Source organism: Mobula hypostoma, chromosome 2, assembly GCF_963921235.1.
Source record: "Mobula hypostoma chromosome 2, sMobHyp1.1, whole genome shotgun sequence".
NCBI classification, from domain to species: Eukaryota; Metazoa; Chordata; class Chondrichthyes; order Myliobatiformes; family Myliobatidae; genus Mobula; species Mobula hypostoma.
Window position 1 is genome coordinate 116059487 of NC_086098.1, and position 25411 is coordinate 116084897.

Genomic DNA, 25411 nt, shown 5'->3' on the forward strand with positions numbered 1-25411 from the left:
GTTTTTAAAAGCTTCCCAAGCCTCTAACTTCCCACTAACTTTTGCTCTATTATATGCCCTCTCTTTGGCTTTTATGTTGGCTTTCTCTTACCTTGTTAGCCATGGTTGTGTCATCTTTCCTTTAGAATACCTCTTCCTCTTTGGGATGTATATATCCTCTGCCTTCCGAATTGCTTCCAGACATTCCAGCCATTGCTGCTCTGCCATCATCCCTGCCAGTGATTTTTCCCAATCTATTCTGGCCAACTCCTCTCTCATGCCTCTGTAATTCCCTTTACTCCACTGTAATACTGATACATTTGACTTAGGCTTTTCCTTCTCAAATTTCAGGGTGAACTCGATCATATTACGATCACTTGCCCCTAAGAGTTCTTTTACTTCAAGCTCTCTAATCAGTTCCATTTCATTGCACAACACCCAACTTAGAATAGCTGATCCCCCAGTAGATTCAACCAAGAACTGCTCTAAATAACACCTCATAGGCCTTCTAGAAATTCCCCCTCTTGGAATCCCGCATCAACCTGATTTTCCCAATCTACCTGCATATTGAAATTGCCCATGACTATTGTAACATTGCCCTTTTGGCATGCATTTTCAAACTCCCGTTGTAACTTGTAGACCACATCCTTACTACTGTCTGGGAGTCTGTATGTAACTCCCATCAGGGTCTTTTTACCCTTGTGGTTCCTTAGCTCTATCCAGAATGATTCATCTTCTGACCCTCAGTCACTTCTTTCAAATAATTTAATTTCATTTTTTACCAACAGAGCCACCCCCTCTGCCTTCCTGCCTGTCCTTTCCCAGCTATAATCTTCTTTCAACCATGATTCAGTGATGTCTACATCATACTTACCAATCTGCAACTGTGCTACAAGTTCATTGACCTTATTCTGTATATTGTGCGCTTTCAAATGTAACACCTTTAGTCTTGTATTCACCTTTTTCAATTTTGTCTGCCTTTTATGTTGCAACTCATCCTGTTGACTGTAATATTGCCCTTGCTAGGAGTCTCACTGCACATTGCCTTTCTTTGTAAACCAACTACCTCATCTTTATCACCATCTCTGTGGTTCCCATCACCCTGCCAAATTAATTTAAACCTACCCGAACAACTCCAGCCAACCTGCCCGCAATGATATTGGACCCCCTTAAGTTGTGTAACCTGTCACTTTTGTACAGGTCATATCTTCCTCAGAAGAGATCCCAATGATCCATAAATCTGAACCCCTGCCCCCTGCACCAATTCCTCAGCCACACATTCACCTGCCAAATCATCCTATTCTTACTCTCTCTGGCATGTGGCACAGGCAGCAATCCAGCGATTACTACCCTGGAGGACCTGTTTCTCAGCTTTCTACCTAGCTCCCTAAAATCTCTCTTCAGGACTTCCTCACCTTGTCTACCTACGCCATTGGTGCCAATATGTTCCAAAACTTCTGGCTGCTCACAATCACCCTTGAGAATGCCATGGACACGATCCTGTAACATCATGTAAAGTTACTGGCTTGGTCAGAGTCATACAGTAATACAAATGGAAACAAGACTTTCAGCCCAACTCATCCATGCTGACCAAGGTGCCAACAAAGTTTTTCATACCCTTTACCTCGGAAAATATCTGTGTGCATTCATTCTATTTATACACCTCATGGTATTATATATCTCTATAAAATTGTCTTCTATGTTTCAAGGAATAAAATGCTAGCCTACCTAACATCTCCCGAAAACTTAGGCCCTCAAGTATTGGCTACATTGTTGTAAACCTTTTCTGAACTCATTCCTGCTTAATAATGTTTATACTCCCTTAGCTCTTTGTTCCTCCTTCCACCATGCACACTGCCATGGCCAAGAAAGTACAACACTTCCTATACTCCCTCAAGAGCTTAAAGAAATTTGGCTTGGCCCCTTTGATCCTCACCATTTTTTATTGGTGCACCACAGAAAGAATCCTATCAGAATCATTTGACCTGATAAGGGCAGCATGGTAGTGCAGCAGATAGCGTCCTGGTTTACAGCATCAGTAACACGGGTTCAGTTCTGCTGTTGTCTGTAAGGCCTGTGTACATTCTCTCCATGACCACAAGAGTTTCCTCCAGATGCTCAGCTTCCTTTCACATTCCAAAGACGTAAGAGTTAAGGTTAGTAAGTGGTGGGTATATTACGTTGGTACCAAAAGCATGCTGACACTTGCAGACTGAACTGCCCCCAGCAACCATCCACAGACTGTGTTGGCCATTGACACAAATGACATATTTCACTGCTTGTTTTGATGTCCATGTGACAAATAAAGTTAATCTTTAGTATGGCAACTGTTTGTCTGAGAATGCAAGAAAATTCAGCACATCATGGAATAGAGCTTCCCCTCCATGGACTCTTGTCTATACTTTTCGTTGCCTTGGGAAAACAGGCAACATGATCAAGGACCCCACATATCCTGGGCATTCTCTCTTTTGCTCCTCTCACCGGGTAGAAGATACAAAAGTTCGAAAGCACATGCCTCCAGACTCAAGGACAGCTTTTATGAGAAAGTTATAAGACTACTTTAAGACTGTTGAAGTCACCTGGTATAACAAGGTGAACTCCTGACTTACCTTGCAATGACCTTGCACCTTTTATCTACCTGCACAGTGCTTTCTCGGTAACTGTTAACATGTTGTGTTATTATTTTTCCACAGAGCAGTGATGTGATAAAGTAATCTGTATGGATGCCATGCAGAACAAAGCTTTTCACTGTGTCTTGGTACATGTGACAATAATAAACCAATTTACCAACTTACCTGCCAAAGTTTGGGCATCTTGAGGCTAAGGAAGCAGTTGTACATCTCCTCCAGTGTGGGGGTCAGGATAATCTTCCCCTTCACCCCTTGGCATAGGGAGTGCAGTGAGGAATTAACTACTTGCAGCAGCTGGTTGTAGCAGTTGACCTCATGCCGCAGCACCGCCAGCAGTGCCAAGTTTGCCAAGCAATCAAACCCTAGTGAAGATGAAGGGAGATGGTGGCTGAGGCAGCAGTAACTCACAAGAACTCACAAGCAGTGGAAAATGGGAACAGTGTAATTCCACTTGGGGCAGTGACACATAGCTGCCGGGTATGTACTGACAGACCACTGTACAAAATGCCATGTTTCTCTCCCTCTTTTTCAGAGTAAGACCCTGAGGGGCAACTTCTTCACCCATAGGGTGGTCTGTATACAGAATGAGCTACCAGAGGAAGTGGTTGAAGCAGCTACATTGACAACATTTCAAAGGTACTTGGACTGATACATAGATAGGAAAAGTTTGGGATTTGGACCAAACACAGGCAAATGGCAGTAACTTACGGTAGATGGGAAGTTTCGTTGGCAAGGACCAGTTGGGCTGAGGTGTCTGTTTCTGCACTGTATGACTCTATCACTCTAAAATTCCTGCAAGCAGAGGTTATGAGCAGTGATGGCATTAGTGGGGAATACCCACTGAACTACTGTTAGGAAGCATAAAGCTTGTTAGAAAGCTCAGCTTGAAAATACTAGGTAGAAGAACTGGTGATCAGATTCCACCATGTTTGGATGGGGGTGGGGATGAGGTGTTGCCATCCCACCTGTCAAAAAACCCTCAAGAACATATGTGTCAATCAAGCCCCCGTCACTCCTCGAGAATCCAGCTTGTCCAGCCTTCCCTCACATTCCTGGTATCAGCCCAGAAACCCTCTCTGAACGCATCTATATCCCCTTTTCGGGAAGAAGATGAAACAATACTCTGGATATGATCTCAACAATGCCCCAAATAATGGATGGATGTCACTTATTTCTGTGTAAAACCTTTTATTTATAACTATAAAGTTCATACACAGTAGTTACCTGCTATACCTTCAGACTAAAATTGGATAAATCATGTGATTGGATCCCCCAGATCTCTGCAATTTACGGCTCAGAAATCCATTGAGGTAAAATGCAATGCCACATGTCCCCACATTATCCTCCATTTCTTTGACCTTTGCTCCACACACAGAGCTATTTACAACTCTTTGTAAATATCTCTGCCTCCTAGTGTCATGGTCTGGTTTGGGGTCCCTTTAAATTTACTTTGTTTATGTTACGATCCAGACCGTTGACTCCCTGTTTCCCTTTGGTTCCCTGTTTTCCCGTGTCCCTCGGGCTTGGTGATTAGAGGCAATTTACTCTCGGCTGAACCGGCACTTTATAGTCTCCGGCTTTCAGCCGTTCGGGGGAGAGAGTTAACAAAGTTATCAAAGGTACTGTGAGCCAGTGTCATCTGGCTGGAGCAAGCCTCGTCTCCTCCCAAAGCAAGTGCCAGCAAGCCGCCTTCCCTTGCCAGAGTGGGTCAGTCAAAGTTAACCCGCTGGGGTGAGTCAAGAGCTCGCTGCGGCTTGGGGTGTACTTCAGCCCAGCTATAGTTCTGTCCATCGTTGTGTGGTCTCCGTATCCATGTCATACGTCTAAAAGGGGTCCTGGCCCTGTACCCTGGAAGGGTCCTGGCCCCATGTCAAGAAGAGTCCCGACTCCGTCCTATGTCTAAGGAGGATTCCCGGCTCAGTGTTTTACGTACCGTGTCTGAGACTGTCCTGTGAATAAGAAGAGTTCCTGGCCCTGGCGGCTCCAGGTACTGAGTTCCTGGCCCTGGCCCTTAGTCCCAGCCTTGTCCAAGGCCTGAGTCCTTGTCCAGTATGCTATTCCTGCTTCTGCTTTGCTCTCCTTATAATGAGCAATAAACTCAATTTAAGTTAACCTCACAAGATGTGTTTGTGTCTTGCATTTGGGTCCACTCCCATTGTGACACCTAGCCCCGGGAGCTCTGGTTTGATCCCAGTCGCTGTGCTGTTTGGAGTTTGCATGTTCTCCCTGTCACTGCATAGGTTTCCATGGGTGCTGTAGCTTCCTATATTGTATTGGTGGGTTAACCTACACAGACTGTACCCCTCGCAGAGTTATGTGGCAAAATAATCCAAAGGGCAGCTCTTGAGCATATGTGTAAGACAATAAGCTGAGGGAGAAATGGATTGTTGGGTTCATTCTGCTGGTTCCTTCTGTATTCCTTCTACCTTCCTCCTCCAGGTACTAGGGTCAAAATGTCTCAGTGACTGCAGGAGATCCTCAAGAGGGAGGGTAAGCAGCCTGAGGTTGTGGTGCACACTGGTACAAATGATCTACTGCAGTTAGAAAGAGGGAAGTGGTCTGACACAGTGACTAAAAGGAGTTAGGGAAGAGTTGGAAGAGCAGGACCCCCAAGGTAGTAATCTCTGGATAACTCCCAGTACCACATGCAAGTCAGGGCAGGAATAGGACAATAGGAAAGATGAAGCAGTGGCTGAGGAAGTGGTGCAGATGGCAGGCAGGGTTTCAGATTTCTGGATCATTGGGATCTCTTCTGGGGAAGTATGACCTTTGGGGGGGGGCGGGTGGAAATAGGATGGTTCACAGCTGAACCTGAGGGGTCTAATAACCTTGTGGGCAGACTTGCTAGAGCTGTTGAAGAAGGTTGGGAATGGGAACCAGAGTGAAAGGGCTGAGGTTGGGGCTGTACAAGTTGATGCAGTGTGTAGTTAGACTGAAGGGATCCTGAGAGGCAGATGATAGGGCAAAATTGCAGTCAGTAGGATGAGTTAAAGTATAACATGGGGGCAAAATTGAAAAGGATGATGAATACAGGACTGAAGGTGTTATATTTAAAAGCACACATTATCAGAATAAGGTAGGTGACCTCCTAAAGCAATTAGAGTTTGGTAGGGATGGTGCTGTGGGTATCACTGAGTCATGGCTGAAAGAAGACCATAGTTGGGAGCTTAACATCCAAGGATAAACCTTGTATCGACAGGACAGGCAGGTAACCAGAAGAGGATGGTAACGTAGGATTGGAAGATGTAGAACCCTTGTGGGTAGAGTTAAGAAACTGCAAGGATAAAAATACCCTGATGGGAATTATATACGGGGCTCCAAAAAGTTAGGTAGGATATGGGATATAAATCACAACAGGAGATAGAAAAGGTATATAATAAGGCCAATATCGCAATAATGAGGGAATTTCAATATTCAGGAGTATTGGGACAATCAAGTTGGTGCTGAATCCCAAAAGTGGGAATTTGTGAGATGCCCACGAGATGGCTTTTTAGAGCAGCTTGTGGTTAAGCCCACTAAGGAAAAGGCAATTCTGTATTGTTGTGTAATGAACCAGTATTGATTAGGGAGCTTAAGGTAAAGGAATCCTTAGGAGACGTTGATTATAGTATTCACACTGCAGTTTGAGAGGGAGAAGTTAAAGTCAGATGCATCATTATTACAGTGGAGTAAAGGGAATTACAGAGGTATGAGAGAATAGCAGGCTAAAGTTGATTGGAAGGAGTCACTAGCAGGGATGACAGCAGAACAGCAACGGCTGGAGTTTCAGAAGTTTCAGAAATTCAGAAGATTCAGGATAGAAACATCCCAAAAATGAAGAAGTGTCTTAAAGGGAGGACGAAGCAATAATGGCTGACAACAGAAGTCAAAAACACCATAAAAGCAAAAGAGAGGACACATAATATAGCAAAGTAGTGGGATGCTAGAGGATTAGAAAGTTCTTAAACACCAACAATGGGCAACCAAAAAAACCCATAAGGAGTGAAAAGATGAAATCTGAAGGTAGGCTAGCCAATAATATCAAAGAACCAGAAGTTATTTTTCAAATATATAGAGTAAAAGAGAAGAGAGCGTAGATATTAGACTACTGGAACATGGCACTGGAGAGGTAGTAAAGAGGCCAAAGAAATAGTAGATGAACTTAGTAAGTATTACATGTCATTTGTTACTGTGGAAGATACTAGGAGTATGCCAGAAATTTGAAAGTGTCAAAGGGCAGAGGTGAGTGTAGTTGCTATTAATAAGGAGAGGTGGTTGTGAAGCTGAAAGGTCTGAAGGTAGATAAATTACGTGGACCGGATAAACTACATCCCAGGGTTCTGAAAGAGATAGTTGAAGACATTGTGGAAGCACTAGTATTGAGCTTCAAGAATCATTAGATTCTGGAATGGTTCTAAAGGACTGGAAAATTACAAATTTCACTCTACCCCTTCAAAGGGTGGGGGGGGGGAGAGAAAGGAAATTATCCGTCATTTAGCCTCACCTCAGTGCTTGGGAAGGTGTTGGAGTCCGTTATTAAGGATAAGGGTTTTGGGTATTATGGAGCTGAGGGGATAATAAATCAGCCATGATGGAATGGCAGAGCAGACTCAATGGGCCAAGTGGCCAGATTATGCTCCTGTGTCTTATGGACTTATGGTAATGAGGAAGAAGCCTCCTTATGTCTTCTTCACAACTTACTTTCCTAACTACCTTTTCAGCTGCTGAAACTTCAGTGCCTTCATCCGACTATTAAATGAGGAGGAGTTACATTGTGGATGGGAATGCTCTTCTGCATGGTGCTATAGTGGAGGAAGTATTGAGGGATTGGCAGTAGGGGCGGTACAGAAGGATTGCTACACTGCTGGAGGAACAACAGAGACAGTGCTTCACCAACTGGAGGGACAGCACCAATGGTGGCTGAGCTGGCTCATGGGCAGAACAGAGCGTACTTGTTTGTGGGTGCACATCCTTAGGATGTGAAATACCTTTTGTTTTGTTCTTTTTTGACCTGTTCAAAAGCAAGGCTCAAATCAGAGCCCAATACAGAACCTTGACACTACAGTCCATTGTTGGATGTCCTGGATTTAGGTGGAGGGAGGCAGCAGTAAAGGAGTCAGTGTATTTGGGTTTGTCTGTATAGGAGTTCGGTTCACCACTGGCATCAATCACTTTCAGAGCAACACAGAAAAAGATCCAAAAATATGGGTTTCCCATTTAAATGACACAGCCTATTTTCTACCTCTGCTGTACATTCCCACCTCTTCTCGCACTCCTTGATGCCCATTGTATTGAGAAACCTATCAACCTCCTTCAGTATACTCAGTGACTTGACCTTAGTCTCATGAGAATTCCACAAGCTCACTGGTTTTCTGGTGAAGACATTACTTCTTAACTCATTTCTAAATGAAGAAGCTGGTCATTGATTCAGAAGTGGGGCAAAGCTCTTGCCCCTGTCTGTATCAGTGGTACTGAAGTGGAAATATTTGACCGCTTCAAATTCTGAAATGTATATGTCACTGTCCTGGATGCTGTGGTCAGGAAAGCACATCAATACCTTTACTTCCTTGGAGGGCCAATGAAATTCAGCATGTCCCCAGTGAATCTTACCAACTTTTACACATGCACCATCTCAAGCATGCTATCTTAAAGTATTACTGCTTGGTATGGCAACAACTTTGCCCAAGACTACAAGAAACTGCAGAGAATTGTGGATACAGTTCAGCCCCTCATGCAGACAAGGCTCCACTCCAATAAGGAACGGAAGCCTGAAGGCTCACACTCAGTGATTCAAGAACAGCTTCTTCCCCTTCACCATCAGGTTGCCAAATGGTCCATGAACACTACCTTGTTATTCCTTTCTTTGCACTATTTATTTATTTTGTAATTTATGGAAATTTTTTTTTGCATTGTACTGCTGCCACAAAACAACACATTTTTTGTCATATAAGACAGTGATAAAAAACCTGATTCTGATTCTGTCTACCCTTCCTGCTGCTTTGGGAAAGCAACCAACATAACCAAGAATCCATCCCAACCCTGGAGGAGATCTATCCAACTTCTGGAGGAGAAGATGGCGGCGCAACGCAGCGCACGCAGCCTCCCCGGTGAAATGATTTGTTAAATAGGGGGCCATGCACAATTCTGATTTGATGGAGACAGCCATGAGAAGCATAGAGGAACATCTGGAGAAACCTCTGAAATGCCCGGTTCGCTACCGCTGCTACTGTGCAATCGAGAATTTCCGGAGGGAAGGCCCGAAATCCTCAGCTTTGCCTGCTGCTGGCGGCCAGGGCCGGGGTCGAAGTGCTCGGCAGAGATGGTGCTCGGTGTTGGAGGGCTGGTCAGAGGCTCGAAGTTTTCGGATGACTCAGAGTTGGACTGTGGTCGGGCATGGCAGGGAGAGTTTTCTTCCTTCTCCCGTCTGCGTGAGATGTGGGACTTTTGAGAGACTTCGAACTTTTTTTTTACCGTGCCCATGGCCTGTTCGTCATCAAGTTACGGTATTGCTTGCACTGTTGTAACTATATGTTATAATTATGTGCTTTTTGTCAGTTTTTCAGTTTTGGTCTGTCTTGTGTTTCTGTGATATCACACTAGAGGAAATATTGTATCATTTCTTAATGCATGCATTACTAAATGACAATAAAAGAGAACTGTGTGTCCTCATAATCTAATCTAATCTAACCCAGTGATTCACTCTCCTCCCCTCACTCATTGGGCAGAAGATACAGAAGTTTGAGAATACAACTTATCAGGCTCAAGGAGAGCTTATATCCCATTGTTATCAAATGCTGAAGATGAACTCTTAATCTCCAACCTGCTCCATTGTGGCCCTTGCACTTTATGTCTACCCGCATTGCAACTGCAACACTAGATTATCCATTCTGTTTTTCGTTTCACTGCTTCCATGTACTTATGTATGGCTTGATCTATCCAGATGGCAAACCAAACTAAGTTCTTTTGTGGTATATCAGCACATGTGACATTAATAAGCCAATGCCAATACCAAAATTGAATATCCTGGCTAAGTGGTTGGTTTTATGTTCGAGATGGTCGTTGCCTTACACCATTATCCTTACCATATTTGTCCTTACTGCCTGCTTGCTTCGAACTTCTGGTCTTTTGGGGAAACTTACTCCCTATGCCCGACTTGTTGAGCCCTGACAGAATCTTACTCTTTCTTATGGGTAAAGGTGAAGAGTGTGGAGGATGCAAGGCACAGCCTCACCTTTGACAGATGCCACGTGCGATGCCCAGCTGGATGATGCAAACAAGTGGGCTAGGTCTGTTATGTTGCTTTCCAATCCATGAACGTCCTCCACTGTTTCAGGCAACTTCCTGAGGATTCCTTCCACTCTTTCCAGCACTATTTCATCCTGGCTGCGCTGCTCTCTGAAAAAAAAAGAGCCTGGAAACACTGCTTCCTGTTTTGGAGTGTGTGCAACCTAAAAGCCACCTGCTTAGTGAAATACTCTTAATGGCAATGACCAGTGACTGGAGCACTGGTCAATAGTCTTTCATGTGCCATGGTTATGGTCAATTGTGGGGATATTGGGCACAGATATGGCTGGAAACATCAGTGCATGTTGTGGTTCACTTAATTGTCCCTGAATGGAAATGATTTGGAGTTGGGAAGATACAAAGGCCTAAAAGCATGTACCGTCTGGCTCAATAATAGCTTTTATGTGCTGTTCTAAGGTATTGATTGGTCTCCCGTACAACAAGATGGACTCTGAACATCACAATCTACCTTTAATGGCCTTGCACCTTACTGTATTTTCTCTGTATTATTTTGCATTCTGCTTTTGTTTTCACTTGAACTATCTCAGTGCTTTGATGTGATGAAATAATCTGTGTGGATGGCATACCGTACGAAACAAAGTACCTCAGTACAAACACGAACAAGAGAAAATCTGCAGATGCTGGAAATCTGAGCAACATACACAAAATGCTGGAGGAACTCAGCAGGCCAGGCAGCACCTACGGAAAAGAGTACAGTTGACGTTTTGGGCCGAGACCCTTCAGCAGGACATGCCAAAGGTCTCAGCCCGAAACGTCGACTATACCTTTTTTCGTAGATGCTGCCTGGCCTGCTGAGTTCCTCCAGCATTTTGTGTGTGATACCTCAGTACATGTGACAATAATAAACCGACTTACAAATTTCATCTCTAAGTGTGGAAAACTTCCTTCCTTGTGTGATGGGATCCTGAATTATCCCTTATGAACTGTGCTTTTAAAGAGAGAGAGAGAGCTGTACAGCACAAACACCTTGTTATTAAGAGACAGAGATGTGAAGACTGCTCACAGTTTGTTTGGAATTTCTGCAAGGACACCGCTAGCTTCTGAGTTCCTACAGAGAGAGAAGAGAGGAGCTACTTGATGGACAGCTGGTGTTCAGCATGCTGAGATAAATAGAAGGTCAGCTGGTAGACAGACAGACACACACATGATTTTGGACACTGGATGAGCTTTTTTGTGCCCACAGAAAGGTGGGTTTTTGGAGGATCGATCAGCGGCTCTCGCAGTGTGGAAAAGGTGTGACTGGTGGGAAGTTATTAGTGTCCAACCCTCGCCTGGGTTGATAACTCCACCACAGAAAATGGTCCCCTTGTTGTGGTCACATTCGGTGATTTCTAAAGGACTTCGGAGGACAATGGGAAGAATCGATGGCTTACTCGAACAACCACAACACCTCTCTCTCTCCATCACTACTCAACTCAATACCACAAACTGAACTGAACTATACTCATCACTGTAAGACTGTATCTATTTACCCCTAGGCTTGAAGAAGCTTGGTTTTAATATTTCCACACTTATATGTATATAATCATTGCTAACCTGTTTGATGTATCTGAATTTATATTACTGTATTACGTAGTTACTAATAAATGGCATTAGTTAACAGCAATACCAGACTCCAAGCTGTTTTCCATTTCTGCTGGTTCTTTAACCCATCACGGGGTACGTGACACTTGAAGGACATTGGTGAAATATGTTGTTTTGCTAACTTTTACCTCACATTATGGAAATTGTCATCTTTCTTGCTGGGTTTGAACTCAAGTTCAAGTTTATCATCATCTAATTGTACAAACATATAACCAAATAAAACCACGTTCCTCTAGACCACAGTGCACCCACAATACATATACCACACACAGAACATTAAACAAAATATTGCCAAAATATCAACAAAATAAGTTAATAAAATGTAATTCAAAGTGTATATATTGCATAGTATAGGTAAACAGTAAACAGCTCACTGTCCTACTGACGAGATCTTGGTGGTGGTAAGGTATTCATTAATCCACAGCCTGGGAGAATAAACTGTTACCCAGTCTGGCAGTCCTAGTTTTGTGCTCCTGTACCTCCTTCCTGATAGTAGTGGATCAAAACAATTGTGCGATGGGTGGTAGGGATACTCAACAATGCTTCAGGCCCGTTATATTTAACACTTTGGGTAAATGTCACAAATAGAGGGGAGGAAAACCCCAATGCTCCTCTTGGCTGTTTTTACCATCCTTTGTAGGGTCAAAAACTTGTGTCTTTGGATCAAAGCACTGACTAGTCCTGTGACCTAATCACAATGATACTGGATCCTGTGATCAGTAATAGGATCACCAGTTAACAATCAGTAGCTCTCCCTTGGTTGATGATCTCTAAAGGGCTGCCATTGAACATTAGTTAGTCATCAGCAATAGGGCAGTGGTAATGATTGTTAACAAATTCATCAAATAATAGTCATAGGGGTTGTGGTTAGTGTATAGTGACAACAACGGGGGGCAGCGGAGGAAAGAACGAGAGGGAAGTTCTGTGAAATGGTAGGTTATGGGGGTGCTGAAATAATCAAAACGATGATGGTGAAAGACAAATGAGGCACTATGGAGCAAGCAAAGAAATAAAAGATGGGCCTAGAGGACATCTTGGTGGGAACAGCAATTGTTGAGCTCAGTGGGCCTGAACGTATGTGATGTATAGATGAAATGCTTGTTCCTTGGGCTTACATTAAGCTTCACTATGCAGCAGACTGGGTGGGTGAGAACAGAAATGGAATACAATGGAGAATGGATGGTGATTGGAAGTTTGTTTACAAAACAGTAGTGTTCTGCAAAGCCATCAAACAGTCTGTCTGGCCTCCTAGTGTGGAGACTCTGGGGAATTTGTTAGGATTTACTCCACTATGAGAGCCTCCGTAATGTATTGAACTGAATGAGATGAGGTGAGCTGCGCACAGTGGGCTCCCAGCTCATGGCTGTAACTGCTCAGTCACTGATTTGTCTCTGGTGGTGATGGGAAGGAGATCCAGTGAGGGTGAAGCTGGGCTAACCTGAGAGTCTGCACTCCACTGCTGAGCGTGGGTTCCATGTTTTTGATGGTGGTCATGAACTCCTTGGCTTGGCTCTCTAGATAAGCACTCTCTGCATTGGTGTGCATGCCGAAGATATCCGCAGAGTCAGTGATGGGTAGAGTTTCCATGTACTTTATACACTGGTGCAAGCTCCTGTTCTCAGCAATCATAGTGTAAACCTAGCACAATCAAAATAAGGACAGGAAGAAATTAGGCTGTAAATGAAAGCCATTCAACCCATCCACCCTGTTTCTAATGTAGATGAAGTTCTATTCACCCATCACAAAGCTTGCTCCTGGATAAATTATGCCTTTATTTTAAATCCTGGTTTTCAAGACCCTTTAATGTCCTGTCCTCCCATTCAATGTTTCACTTCCAACCCTCTGACTCTGCTGCGTTCCATCATTTCTGGCTCAAGCCTGTGGCATATCCTGTTGGTACTGATGCATTCAGCTGGACCAGATTCTGCAATTCCCTCCCTCATCTACTCTGCATTTCCCTTCTCCTCCTTTGCTCCACCTCTTTGCCCAGGATTTTGTAGTGTACCACCCAGTGTGACGTTGAGGTAAGTGTTTATCTGATAGTGCCCCATGAAGCTTTTAAAGGTGCTGGGTTAGAGTCAGTTGTTCTAACACTTTATCAGAGCTGCAGCTCTATTCTATTAGATTAGATTAGATTCAACTTTATTGTCATTGAGCCAAGTACAGATACAAAGCCAATGAAATGCAATTAGCATCTAACCAGAAATGCAAAGAATAGTGTTATTTACAAAATAACTGCGAATAAAAAGAAAGTACTACAGCACACAAATATAAAAGTACTGAGACAGTACAATATGGGTGCAATACTGCTTAGCACTGTGATGTGAGGTTCAGCAGTGTCACAGCCTCAGGGAAGAAGCTCTTCCTGTGCCTGCTGGTGTGGGAGCAGAGGCTCCTGTAGTGCCTACCGGATGGGAGGAGAGTAAGAAGTCCACGGTTAGGGTGAGATGCATCCTTGATAATGCTTTTCACCCTGCCCAGGTGGTGCTTACGGTAGATGTTCTCAATGGTGGGCAACTGGGTGCCAATAATCTGCTGGGCAGTTTTCACCACACGCTGAAGTGCTTTGCGGTCCGATACGGGACAATTGTCATACCACACTGAGATGCAGTTGGTGAGTATGCTCTCAATGGTACAGCGGTAAAAGTCCGTCAGTATCCTGGGAAAGAGGTGAACTTTCCTGATGCTCCACAGGAAATAAAGGCGCTGTTGCACCTTTTTGATCAGGATGGAGGAGTTCAGGAACAGGTGAGATCCTCAGAAATATGGACACCAAGGAACTTAAAGCTTGATACATGCTCCACTACAGCTCTGTTGATGTAGATGGGGATGTGAGTGTGGCTCCTAGCATGCCTGAAGTCCACAATGATCTCCTTGGTCTTCTGGCTGTTAAGGGCCAGGTTGTTGTTGGCACACCACGCACGCAAGTAGTTCCATTTGATGCCACAATCTTTGATACCTTACCTTGCCAGACACCAACCAATGCTCACTTTGAAAGTCAGAATTAATCCCCTGCTCCAACAGATTTTGTGGGAGAGGAGGCCCATTTTGTTCAAACTTTATGTCATGAAGTTGAAGCACTCAATGTTCTGGGTGCTTCAGAGGAAACCAACTCTCCCTGTACTCTGTCCACTCCTTAATGATAGTAAACCCAGTTTCATTTTCTGGGCTTGATGAATACTTCATCACAATGTAACTACATGGGTAACTACTGGATGTCCACCCAGAGCAATTGTCCATCCTGTGGCCAGAGCTGAGGCAGTCACTCCAGCTTGTCCCAGCTAGATAAACCTGGCTCGTGCTCTGAAGGCCACAAACAGAACCTCATCAGTCGGCCAGTTTTCTGACAGTGAGGGGATGACAATGAAGCCAGATGATGTGACAATGCTGACCTGCATCTGATGAGGGTAACTGAGGTGTTCCCTGTCCCTGGGGAGAGGGGTTTATAATATCTGACCTCCCCCTGACATGGATTACTGGGATGTTCCCAGCTGCTGATAGTGAGTAAATTCTGCCCCTGAGAGGGGTAATTGAGGTCTGTGAAATCACTGGGGGTTGGTGATAACTGACCTGCCCCTGATAGGGGTAACTGATATATCTCCTGCCCTGAAGGGGCTTCACTGTGGTGTACCCTGCCCTGATTGGAGGGTGATAGCCAATCTCCTAGCCCCATGGGTAGGGATGTGTATGCAAGTGAATGAGGTAGGCGGGTCAGGAGTTTGTTGGGGAGGGTGAGCTCACCCCATCAGTGGAGAAGCTGAAGCCTTGCTGCAGGATCTCTGGGCTGTAGAATCTGCTCAGCATGCTGTTGAGGCACCGCCGGTCCCAGTGGTCAGTGACACGACCTCCATACACCACCTCCCCGGTCAGGTAACGTAGGGCTTCCCACGGGATCTCCGTTTCATCCTGCAGGAGTATCTCAAGATTCAGGATGGCTACCTGGCAGCACAGACAGGGGAGAGAAACAGTGAGGGACTGGACAGACACAAACCATCTCAAGCCTCTCATATACCCTCCAACTCACAGCCATGACTCCAGGCCATCACTGAAATATTACCTGTCATCACTGTCAATCCTTGGGTCCTCTGGGCTGCCCTAAAGCAAACTGTGCCTGAAGAATGGCACTTGTTACAATAGTTTATCATATAAATTCACTCAGTCTCTCTATTGTCTATTCGACAACAGGGTCAGGATGAAGTTCCCTTTACACTATCCCATACACACTCCTGAGGGATGGATGTAGTGGGGTAATCCAGAGTAAAGATCTTCCTGCATTGTTAATTTATATGTCAGTTTTTAATTGCTTCCCACCTCTGCTGCTAACTGAGGACAGACTACTTGGACTGATAACATAGTGTGAAAGCCTTTATATGGTGGGCCTGCAAAAGAGTTGATCACTCTTTTGAATGAAATTGACTGAGCCTCCACAGCACTCTAGGGTACAGAATTCCATGGTTCACCAACTCTGCATGACAAGCTCTCTCCTCATCTCAGTCACAACCACGTACTCCGCCACAGGATTTGTGTGCCCTCATGGGTGGGCTGCAAAATGGATTCAGCAATCATGTTCTTAAGTATACATGTTCCAACCAATTGGTGTTTCATTGTGGTGGTAGTTAACTCCCTTCCTTTCATTTCAGTCTTGTTGAGACTTGACCAAAATCGGAGCAATATCAATGCTCCCTGCTTACCTTTGTCCTGGTTGCAGGAAAGAAGACTACTGATTAGACTGACATTGTTAAGGAGTAGTATTTATTTAGTATTAAGCTACTACTGCCAAGTTGCTGTATCGGCATTAGCTTTAGTTAGAAAGTTCTAGTTAACAGCCCTATTGGCCTAGCATTTATTGTTTTTACTATTAAAACTCAGTGAAATATTGATAGGCTTCAGTGTCTCTCTCAGCACATGGGCCATAACCACACATCCTTGCAAGCAAGTCTTGAGCAAAGAAGATGGAACCAGCAGAGTGGGAACAGCTGACATTGACCTTGACGTCAGTAGGAGATAAGTTACAGTCAGTTGAAGCCACGTTGGGTGAAGTGACTCAAGCAGTGCAACAGATACTCAGAACAACAAGCTCAGTCCAAACCAGTTTGTGGAGGAGAAACTAAAATCTGTAGAAGTTGTGTTGGCTGACATATCTCACACAGCGTAACAGCTACTTTCTGAGCGGCAAGCTCGGTTTCATTGGTAAGAACAGGTGTTAGCCCTCACAGTGATGGTTTGGTAACTTACTGCAGACAAGTGGAATCAGGTGGTAGCGATTACTGCTCTCATGGCTGCAGTTCCGCAGCCTTTTAGCATGTTAGCCCGACATCTAGCACTTCCTAGGTCCTCCTCTCCAACAGGCTCAAGAACCATGACCACTAATGCCCCAACTCAGTAATGGCATCTGGATCAGAACTGAGTATTACTCTACCAGGCAGATACTCAGGTGATCCCAACGGCTGCAGGAATTGTATTAACCAGTGGACTTTCCAAACCCAGTCTAGTAGGTTCAGTGATGATGCACAGACACTAGTATACATCACAAATCACTCATACAAACCCCTATTCAGCCAGTTCAATGCTCTATGGGAACAAGGTTCCCCTACAACCTAGTCACTTTGGCAATTAGTTGTCAAGTTCATGAGAAATTTTGATCTTTCATTACGAGGTCAGGAGGCTGCCATCACCTCCTGGACCTGCGCTAACATAGAGGGACAGTGAGGGACTATGTAGTAAAGTTCCACATGCTTGCGGTGAAGATGTGATGGAACAAGAGATCCATCATCTCCGCCTTCCAGTGGGGACAGAGCACAGGGGTCTGGCATGAGACTGCAGTGTGTGACGAGCAGGACAGCCTGGATGATGTGATTAATCTAGTCATTTGAGGTGACAACTGGGCAACTGAGTGGCACAAAGAAAGAATGCCCTGAGCTACCCATTCCTTAGATCACTATTTGTCTGTATACTCTCCCACATTACTATGATGTCAGGAATGTTTGGCTGTCAAGGAGACCTTGGAATTACGGCAATACTGGCTGGAAGGAGCACAGCACTGCCTTTTGGTATAGATAGATCACAAGAATCTCTCCTATATCTGAGACACTAAGACGTTCAACTTCTGTCAAGCCTGTTGGGCTCTCTCATCCACCTAGTTTAATTTCATCCTCACTCACTGTAGTGGCAGTGAGAATATGAAGGCCAATGCTCTCTCCTAGCAGTTTAACATGTCTGAGGACAATGCAATCATGAGCCCATCTTTCCTTGTTTATGAATTGCTATTCTGGTGATTTGAGGAATAGAGGCAGAGGTGAAGGCTGCCCAACGGTCAGTTCCAGGCCCAGGTGGAGGATGCTGCAACCAACTGCTTGTCCCTGTCACCGTGCACCACAGAGTGTTAGAATGGGGTCACTCGCCCATCGGTTGGACATCCAGGAATTTATCAAGGGATGATTTTGGTGGCCAACTATGTCCCAGAACATCCATGACATCATTATTCTTCCTAAGCTCCCATCAGTTCGTGAGACTGCCATCCTCATGTTTCAGTCTGTCCCTCAGCATACTGTGTCGGATCCAGTTTTTGGAAGGTTTTTTGTTCTCTTGTGGGAACCACTTCCAGCCTCTCATCTGGTTTCCACCCCCCCAATCTATTGGCTAGACAGAGAGTGAATCTGGAGCTGGAAACAAGACTATACAACCTTGTTTCTTCCAACTCCACATCTTAGAGCTCCAATTGGCTTGGGAAGAGATTGCCCACGAAAACCTCCTGTCATCCTCCATTAGCATGTGCCCCTTTGAACGCCAAAAGGGATTCCAGCCACCACTGTTCCTTGAACGAGAGATTGATATAGGAGTTCCTGTTGCTGAATAATTGGTTTTTCAGAGATTAAGAGAGCTAGGGCTTTACTCTTTGGAGAGAAGGAGGATGAGAGGAGACATGATAGAGGTGTACAAGATAATAAGAGGAATAGATAGAGTGGATAGCCAGCACTTCTTCCCCAGGGTACCACTGCTCATTACAAGAGGTCATGGCTTTAAGGTAAGGGGTGGGAAGTTCAAGCGGGATATTAGAGGAAGGTTTTTTACTCAGAGAGTGGTTGGTGCGTGGAATGCACTGCCTGAGTCAGTGGTGGAGGCAGATACACTAGTAAAGTTTAAGAGACTACTAGACAGGTATATGGAGGAATCTAAGGTGGGGGGTTATATGGGAGGCAGGGTTTGAGGGTCGGCACAACATTGTGGGATGAAGGGCCTGTACTGTGCTGTACTATTCTATGTTCTATGTTCTATGTTTGATGCTACAAGCACATGTGACGACCAGCCAGGATTTCTCTGCTACGCACTTAGGAACAACATTCCTAGCAGGCTGATTAGCTCTGTTAACAGGCAAGGCCTCTCAAGCTAGGGGGAAAAGTTTGGCTGGCATCTAGGGATCCGCCCTTCAAAGTCGAGAGCTGCAAGTTGGCCCCACATTACATGGGACCATTCATAATGGAGAAGAATATCAACAAGGTCTCATATAGATTGCACCTACCATAATCAATGAGTATTCACACAGTGTTCCATGTTTCCCAGATAAGCCAGTGACTACTTCCCTCCTGGCACCGGTCACAACCCCCTGCCCCTGCTTGGTGGGTGGGTCATGGCTATTTCTGTGTGGTGCCTCCTGGCATCTCGCTGGGTGCAGGGCAGGGTCCAGTATCTCATGGATTGGGAGGGATATAGCCCTGAGGAAAGTTCATGGATCTTGGCCCATGACATCCTGGACAAGTCTATCATCTGGGACTTCCAGCAGGCACAGGTCTCTGGCACCTCAGTAGCTGTGCCTTGCAAGTCGCATCGTGTCACAACAATGAAACACTGCGGGGTCGGCACGCCCTCACAGACAGGCTGCAGAATGGGTTTGTCAATCACGCTTATGAGTATGTATGTTCCAGGCAATTAGTGCTTCATCGAGGATGTATTTAACTCCCTTCCTCTCATTCCAGTCTTGTTGAGACTTGACCAAAAAGCAGAGCAATATCAATATTCCCTGCTTACTGGTTCCAGGAAAGAAGATGTTAAGGAATAGTATTTATTTAGTGATGAGCTACTACTGTCAAGCCACTGTCTTGGTGCTGGCTTTAGTATGAAAGTTCTAGTTAATGGTCCTGTTGGCGTAGTGTTTATTGTTTTTCCTTTATTTCTGCATAGTTCCTATTAAACATCAGTGAATTGTTAATCAACTTCTTGTCACCTGGGTCATAACCACACATCCTTGTCAGTCTAGCATTAAACAGCAGATCCCTTACCCCAGACCATTATTCCTGGAGATTGACTCCTCAGTCAGTAGAAGCACAAGAACACAAGAAATAGGAGAAGCCACCCGGCCCCTTCGTCCTGCCCCTCCATTCAGTATGACCATGGGCCTCAACTCTTCTGTGCTAGTTCCTTATAACCCTCAGTTCCTCAATCTTTCAAATATTTATTTGTCTCCACCATAAATACTTATAATGATCTGGTTTTACAATCCTTAGGGCAGTGAATTCTAAGGATTTACTACTCTCTGGGAGAAAAAAAAAATCCACGTGCCGCTGTTTTAAACAAACACCACATTATCTTGTAGTTACATTGCTGTGTTCATGACTCTGTCGCTTGTAAAAATATTTCTGTTGAGTCCCCGTAGGATCTTTTATGTATGAGTAAGGTCACCTCCTCATTCTGCCCTACCTCGAGGAATACCGAGCCAAACTGGCTAGTTTCTCTTGGCAGGACAACCCTCTCATCGCAGGAATTGGCCTGCTTCATCTCATTTGGACTGCCTCCAAAGTTACTATCCTTTTTTTAAATAAGGGAACCAAAACTGTGCACAATATTGCAGGTGTAGCCTCATCAACATGCTGTACAAATAGGATAAAATTCCAGTTCCTTTAAAATGAAATGCCATTTGCCTTCTTTACTGCTGGTTAGACCTGCCTTCTTGCCTCTCACAAGGTCTGAGGAACACCTTATCAGGCCCTGGGGGAATTGTCCACACTGATTTGTCTCAAAAGAGCAAATGCCTCCTCCTTTGAATGATGTAATTAAGATTGAAAGAGTACAGAAAACATTTACAAGCATGTTGCTGGGAGTGGAGGACCTGAGTTATAAGGGAAGATTAAATAGGTTAGAACATTATTGCATAGGACATAGAAGATTGAGGGGAGATTTGATAGAGGTATGCAAAATTATGAGGGATATATATAGGGTAAATGCAAGCAGGCTTTTTCCACTGAGGTTGAATGAGACTATAACTGGAGATCATGGGTTAAGGGTGAAAGGTGAAATGAATGTTTAAGGGGAACATGAATGAAAACTTCTTTACTCAGAGAGTGATGAGAGTGTGGGACGAACTGCCAGCACAAGTGATGGATGCAACTTCAATTTCAACTTTCAAGAGAAGTTTGGATGAGAGGGGTATGGAGGTCTATGGTCCAAGTGCAGGTCGATGGGATTACGCAGTTTAAATGTTTCAGCATGGATAGGATGAGCTGAAGGGCCTGTTTCTGTGCTGTAATTTTCCATGACCCTATGATGCTAAATGCCTTTATCGCTTCCTCTGGTTGCGCATTCCATACACCCACCATCTTCTGTGTAAAAAACCTGATCCTCAGGTCCCCTTTAAATTTTTCCTATGTTCTCTAGTCTTAGACCCCAATCCTGGGAAAAAAAAAGACTATGACTAATCATCTTATCTCTGCCCCTCATGATTTTATAAGGTCACCCCTCAGCCTCCTTCACTTCAGGGGTACACAGTCCAATCTTAGCTAGCCTCTCCCTACAACCCAAGTCCTTGAGACATGATAACATCTTTGTGAACCTTTTCTGCACCTTTTCCAGTTTAATAACATCCTTCCTTCAGTTGGGTGACCAGAATTGCACATAATTTAGAGTCTAAGTCTATTTGATTTCTCTTTATGGGGCAAATCTGCCATTTCTGGATGATTTAATATTGCCTTCCCACTTTGTAACCCTTGAAGCATTTCTATTCATGTGTCTTACTTATACCATCTTCATTAGTGAGTCTGAGTTCACCATATACAACCCTGATATTCATTTTCCTGTGGGTATTCACAGTAAATACAAGAAACACAATAAAATCAATAAAAGAACCAACCAACAGAATGGACAAAGAACCAAAGTGCAAAAGACTACAAACTGTGCAAATACAATTAGAAAAGAAAAAAACTAGGCAATAAGTATCAAGAACCTGAGGTAAAGAGTCCTTGACAGTGAGGTTACAAGCTGTGGGAACAGTTCAGTGATGGGTAGAGTGAAGTTATCCAGTCAGTTCAAGAGCCTGATGGTGGAGGGGTAATAAATGTTACTGAAACTTGTGGTGTGAGTCTGAGGTTCCTGTACCTTTTCCCTTCTGCAGTTAACAGCTGAAGTACAAAGGTATTTTGTCCCTAGGAACTGCAAGGACCAACAAGTACTGGCAGTCCTGAGGCAGAATTTCACAAGATCAGAAGATTCATCTCTGGCAACGTAAAGGTTTAATTTTGGTATGTGCAATCTCTCACATGCATGGAAGGAAACAGGCTGGGAAGTGTTAGGTTAGAACAGTAGTAGCTGTAAGTACTGTTGGATTGCAGCCTGTGCTAATGATAAGCACCATGCAGTAATTTTATATAGAGTCACCAAAATACATTAGGCAACACAATCTCTCCTCGCTTACACTTGTGCTCTCTCCCTCCCTTTCCATTCCTCATTCTGTACCCATTTGATTCCTCATTCACTTCTCACTTCATGAACTCAAAACATTCCAAAATTCACCTCACTACAGGAAGGATGTGGATACTATAGAGAGAGTACAGGGGAGATTTACAAGGACGTTGCCTGGATTGGAGGCCATACCTTATGAGAATAGGTTGAGTGTGGCCTTTTCTCCTTGGAGTGACAGAGGATGAGCGGTGACCTGATAGAGGTGTATAAGATAATGAGGGGCATCGATTGTGTTTTTCCCAGGGCTGAAATGGCTAACATGAGGGGACATAGCTTTAAGTTGCTTGGAAGTAGGTACTGAGGGGATGTCAGGGGTAAGTTTTTCACACAGAGTGGTGGGTGCGTGGAATGCACTGCTGGCGGCGGTGGAGGAAGTGAATACAATAGGGTCTTTTAAGAGTCTCTTAGATAGGTACATGGAGCTTAGAAAAATAGAGGGCTATGCATTAAGGAAATTCTGGGCAGTTTCTAGAGTAGGTTACATGGTTGGCACAACATTGTGGGCCGAAGGGCCTGTAATGTGCTGTAAATTTCTATGTCCTATGTTTATAAACACAATTTCTGTTTTAAAATCTATGCCTAATCTTATTATTTTTCAAATGCCCGAAGAGCACTACAGTGGGGAACATTCTGACTGGTTGCATCACTTTCTGGCACGGAAGCTTCAATGCACAGAATCATAAGAGGCTGCAGAGAGATGTAGCCCAAGCCAGTTCCATCATGGGCAAAACTCTGTCCGCCATCAAGGACACCTTTAAGAGGCAGTGCCTTAAGACGGCTGCACCAATCACTAAAGAATCTCAAAATTTGATACAAGCCCTCTTCATATTACTACCATTACGTAGGAGTTACAGTAGCCTGAAGACACATTGAAGCATTCAGAAACAGCTTCTACTCCACTATCAGATTTCTGAACTGTCCATGAATGCTTCTGTATAATTCATTTTATATTGCACTATTTTTTATTTTGCAATTTATAGTAACTTTATATCATTGCAGTGTATTGCCACAAAACAAAAAAAAATGTCATATGAGATAGTGATAATAAACCTGATTCAGATTATTTCCAATAGCCTGTGCTGGTCTAACTACATACACTTTGGCCAAGCTCACCAGTGTCTCTAGTTCCTCAGGAGACTAAAGAAATTTGGCATGTTCCCTTTCACACTCACTGATTTTTATCAATGCACTATAGAAAGCATCCTATCAAGATGCATCATGGCTTGGTTTGTCATCTGCTCTTCCTGATACGGCCAGAAACTAAAGAAATTTATGGTACAGCTAAGCACATTCCGGAATTCAGCCTTCCCTTCATTGGACCCTGTCTACACTTCTCATTGCCTTGGCGAAAGCAGCCAACATAATCAAAGACCCCATTCACCCTGGCATTCTCTCTCCTCTCCACCCTCATCAAACAAAGATTCAAAAGCAGGTACCACCAGAAGGACAGCTTCTGTACCATTGTTATCATACTGTTAAATGGTTCCCTAGTCTGATAATATGCAGTCTTGATCTCACAATCTACCTCATAATGGATGGTCAGCATGGATTTGTGAAAGGAAAATCATGTCTGACGAATCTCATAGAAGTTTTTGAGGATGTAACTAGTAGAGTGGATAGGGGAGAACCAGTGGATGTGGTATATTTGGATTTTCAAAAGGCTTTTGACAAGGTCCCACACAGGAGATTAGTGTGCAAACTTAAAGCACACGGTATTGGGGGTAAGGTATTGATGTGGATAGAGAATTGGTTAGCAGACAGGAAGCAAAGAGTGGGAATAAACGGGACCTTTTCAGAATGGCAGGCGGTGACTAGTGGGGTACCGCAAGGCTCAGTGCTGGGACCCCAGTTGTTTACAATATATATTAATGACTTGGATGAGGGAATTAAATGCAGCATCTCCAAGTTTGCGGATGACACGAAGCTGGGTGGCAGTGTTAGCAGTGAGGAGGATGCTAAGAGGATGCAGGGTGACTTGGATAGGTTGGGTGAGTGGGCAAACTCATGGCAGATGCAATTTAATGTGGATAAATGTGAAGTTATCCACTTTGGTGGCAAAAATAGGAAAACAGATTATTATCTGAATGGTGGCCGATTAGGAAAAGGGGAGGTGCAACGAGACCTGGGTGTCATTATACACCAGTCATTGAAAGTGGGCATGCAGGTACAGCAGGCGGTGAAAAAGGCGAATGGTATGCTGGCATTTATAGCGAGAGGATTCGAGTACAGGAGCAGGGAGGTACTACTGCAGTTGTACAAGGCCTTGGTGAGACCACACCTGGAGTATTGTGTGCAGTTTTGGTCCCCTAATCTGAGGAAAGACAAGCTTGCCATAGAGGGAGTACAAAGAAGGTTCACCAGATTGATTCCTGGGATGGCAGGACTTTCATATGAAGAAAGACTGGATGAACTGGGCTTGTACTCGTTGGAATTTAGAAGATTGAGGGGGGATCTGATTGAAACGTATAAGATCCTAAAGGGGTTGGACACGCTAGATGCAGGAAGATTGTTCCCGATGTTGGGGAAGTCCAGAACGAGGGGTCACAGTTTGAGGATAGAGGGGAAGCCTTTTAGGACCGAGATTAGGAAAAACTTCTTCACACAGAGAGTGGTGAATCTGTGGAATTCTCTGCCACAGGAAACTGTTGAGGCCAGTTCATTGGCTATGTTTAAGAGGGAGTTAGATATGGCCCTTGTGGCTACAGGGGTCAGGGGGTATGGAGGGAAGGCTGGGGCGGGGTTCTGAGTTGGATGATCAGCCATGATCATAATAAATGGCGGTGCAGGCTCGAAGGGCCGAATGGCCTACTCCTGCACCTATTTTCTATGTTTCTATGTTTCTATAATGGCCTTAACTCTAATTCATTATTCTGCATTCTGTTTGTTTCCTTTGTACTCCCTGAATGTATTGTCATAATGAAATGATCTGTATGCATGGTATGCAAAACTAAATTTTTCATTGTACCGTCATTAATATACCAATAATAAATCAATTCTCCAATTTAATAACAGATTCCAGCTGTCCCCTGACTGATGTAGAATGTAGAACATCAAACAGTATAACACAGGAAAAGGGCCTTCAGCCCACCGGGTCTGGGCTGACCATGATGCAGAACTAAACTAATCTCACTTGCCTGTTCATGTCTCTGAATAAAAGACCCAGTGTTGCTATTGTATCTGCAGTCAGTATGTCCATATCCTCGAAA

The 25411-nt window shown here is 44.2% G+C and overlaps 1 protein-coding gene across 1 annotated transcript in view; it reads right to left on the bottom strand.

Annotated features, from left to right (window-relative positions):
- LOC134357419 (dynein axonemal heavy chain 6-like) overlaps positions 1-25411 on the bottom strand; it is a 495424-nt gene that overhangs the window by 16867 nt on the left and 453146 nt on the right. Inside the window, exons 77-80 of the mRNA XM_063068992.1 lie at positions 15219-15416; positions 12916-13115; positions 9820-9983; positions 2775-2971 (exon numbers count right to left, since the gene is read on the bottom strand). Coding sequence (XP_062925062.1) covers positions 2775-2971; positions 9820-9983; positions 12916-13115; positions 15219-15416 — 759 coding nt within the window. The remainder of the gene's footprint in view (positions 1-2774; positions 2972-9819; positions 9984-12915; positions 13116-15218; positions 15417-25411) is intronic.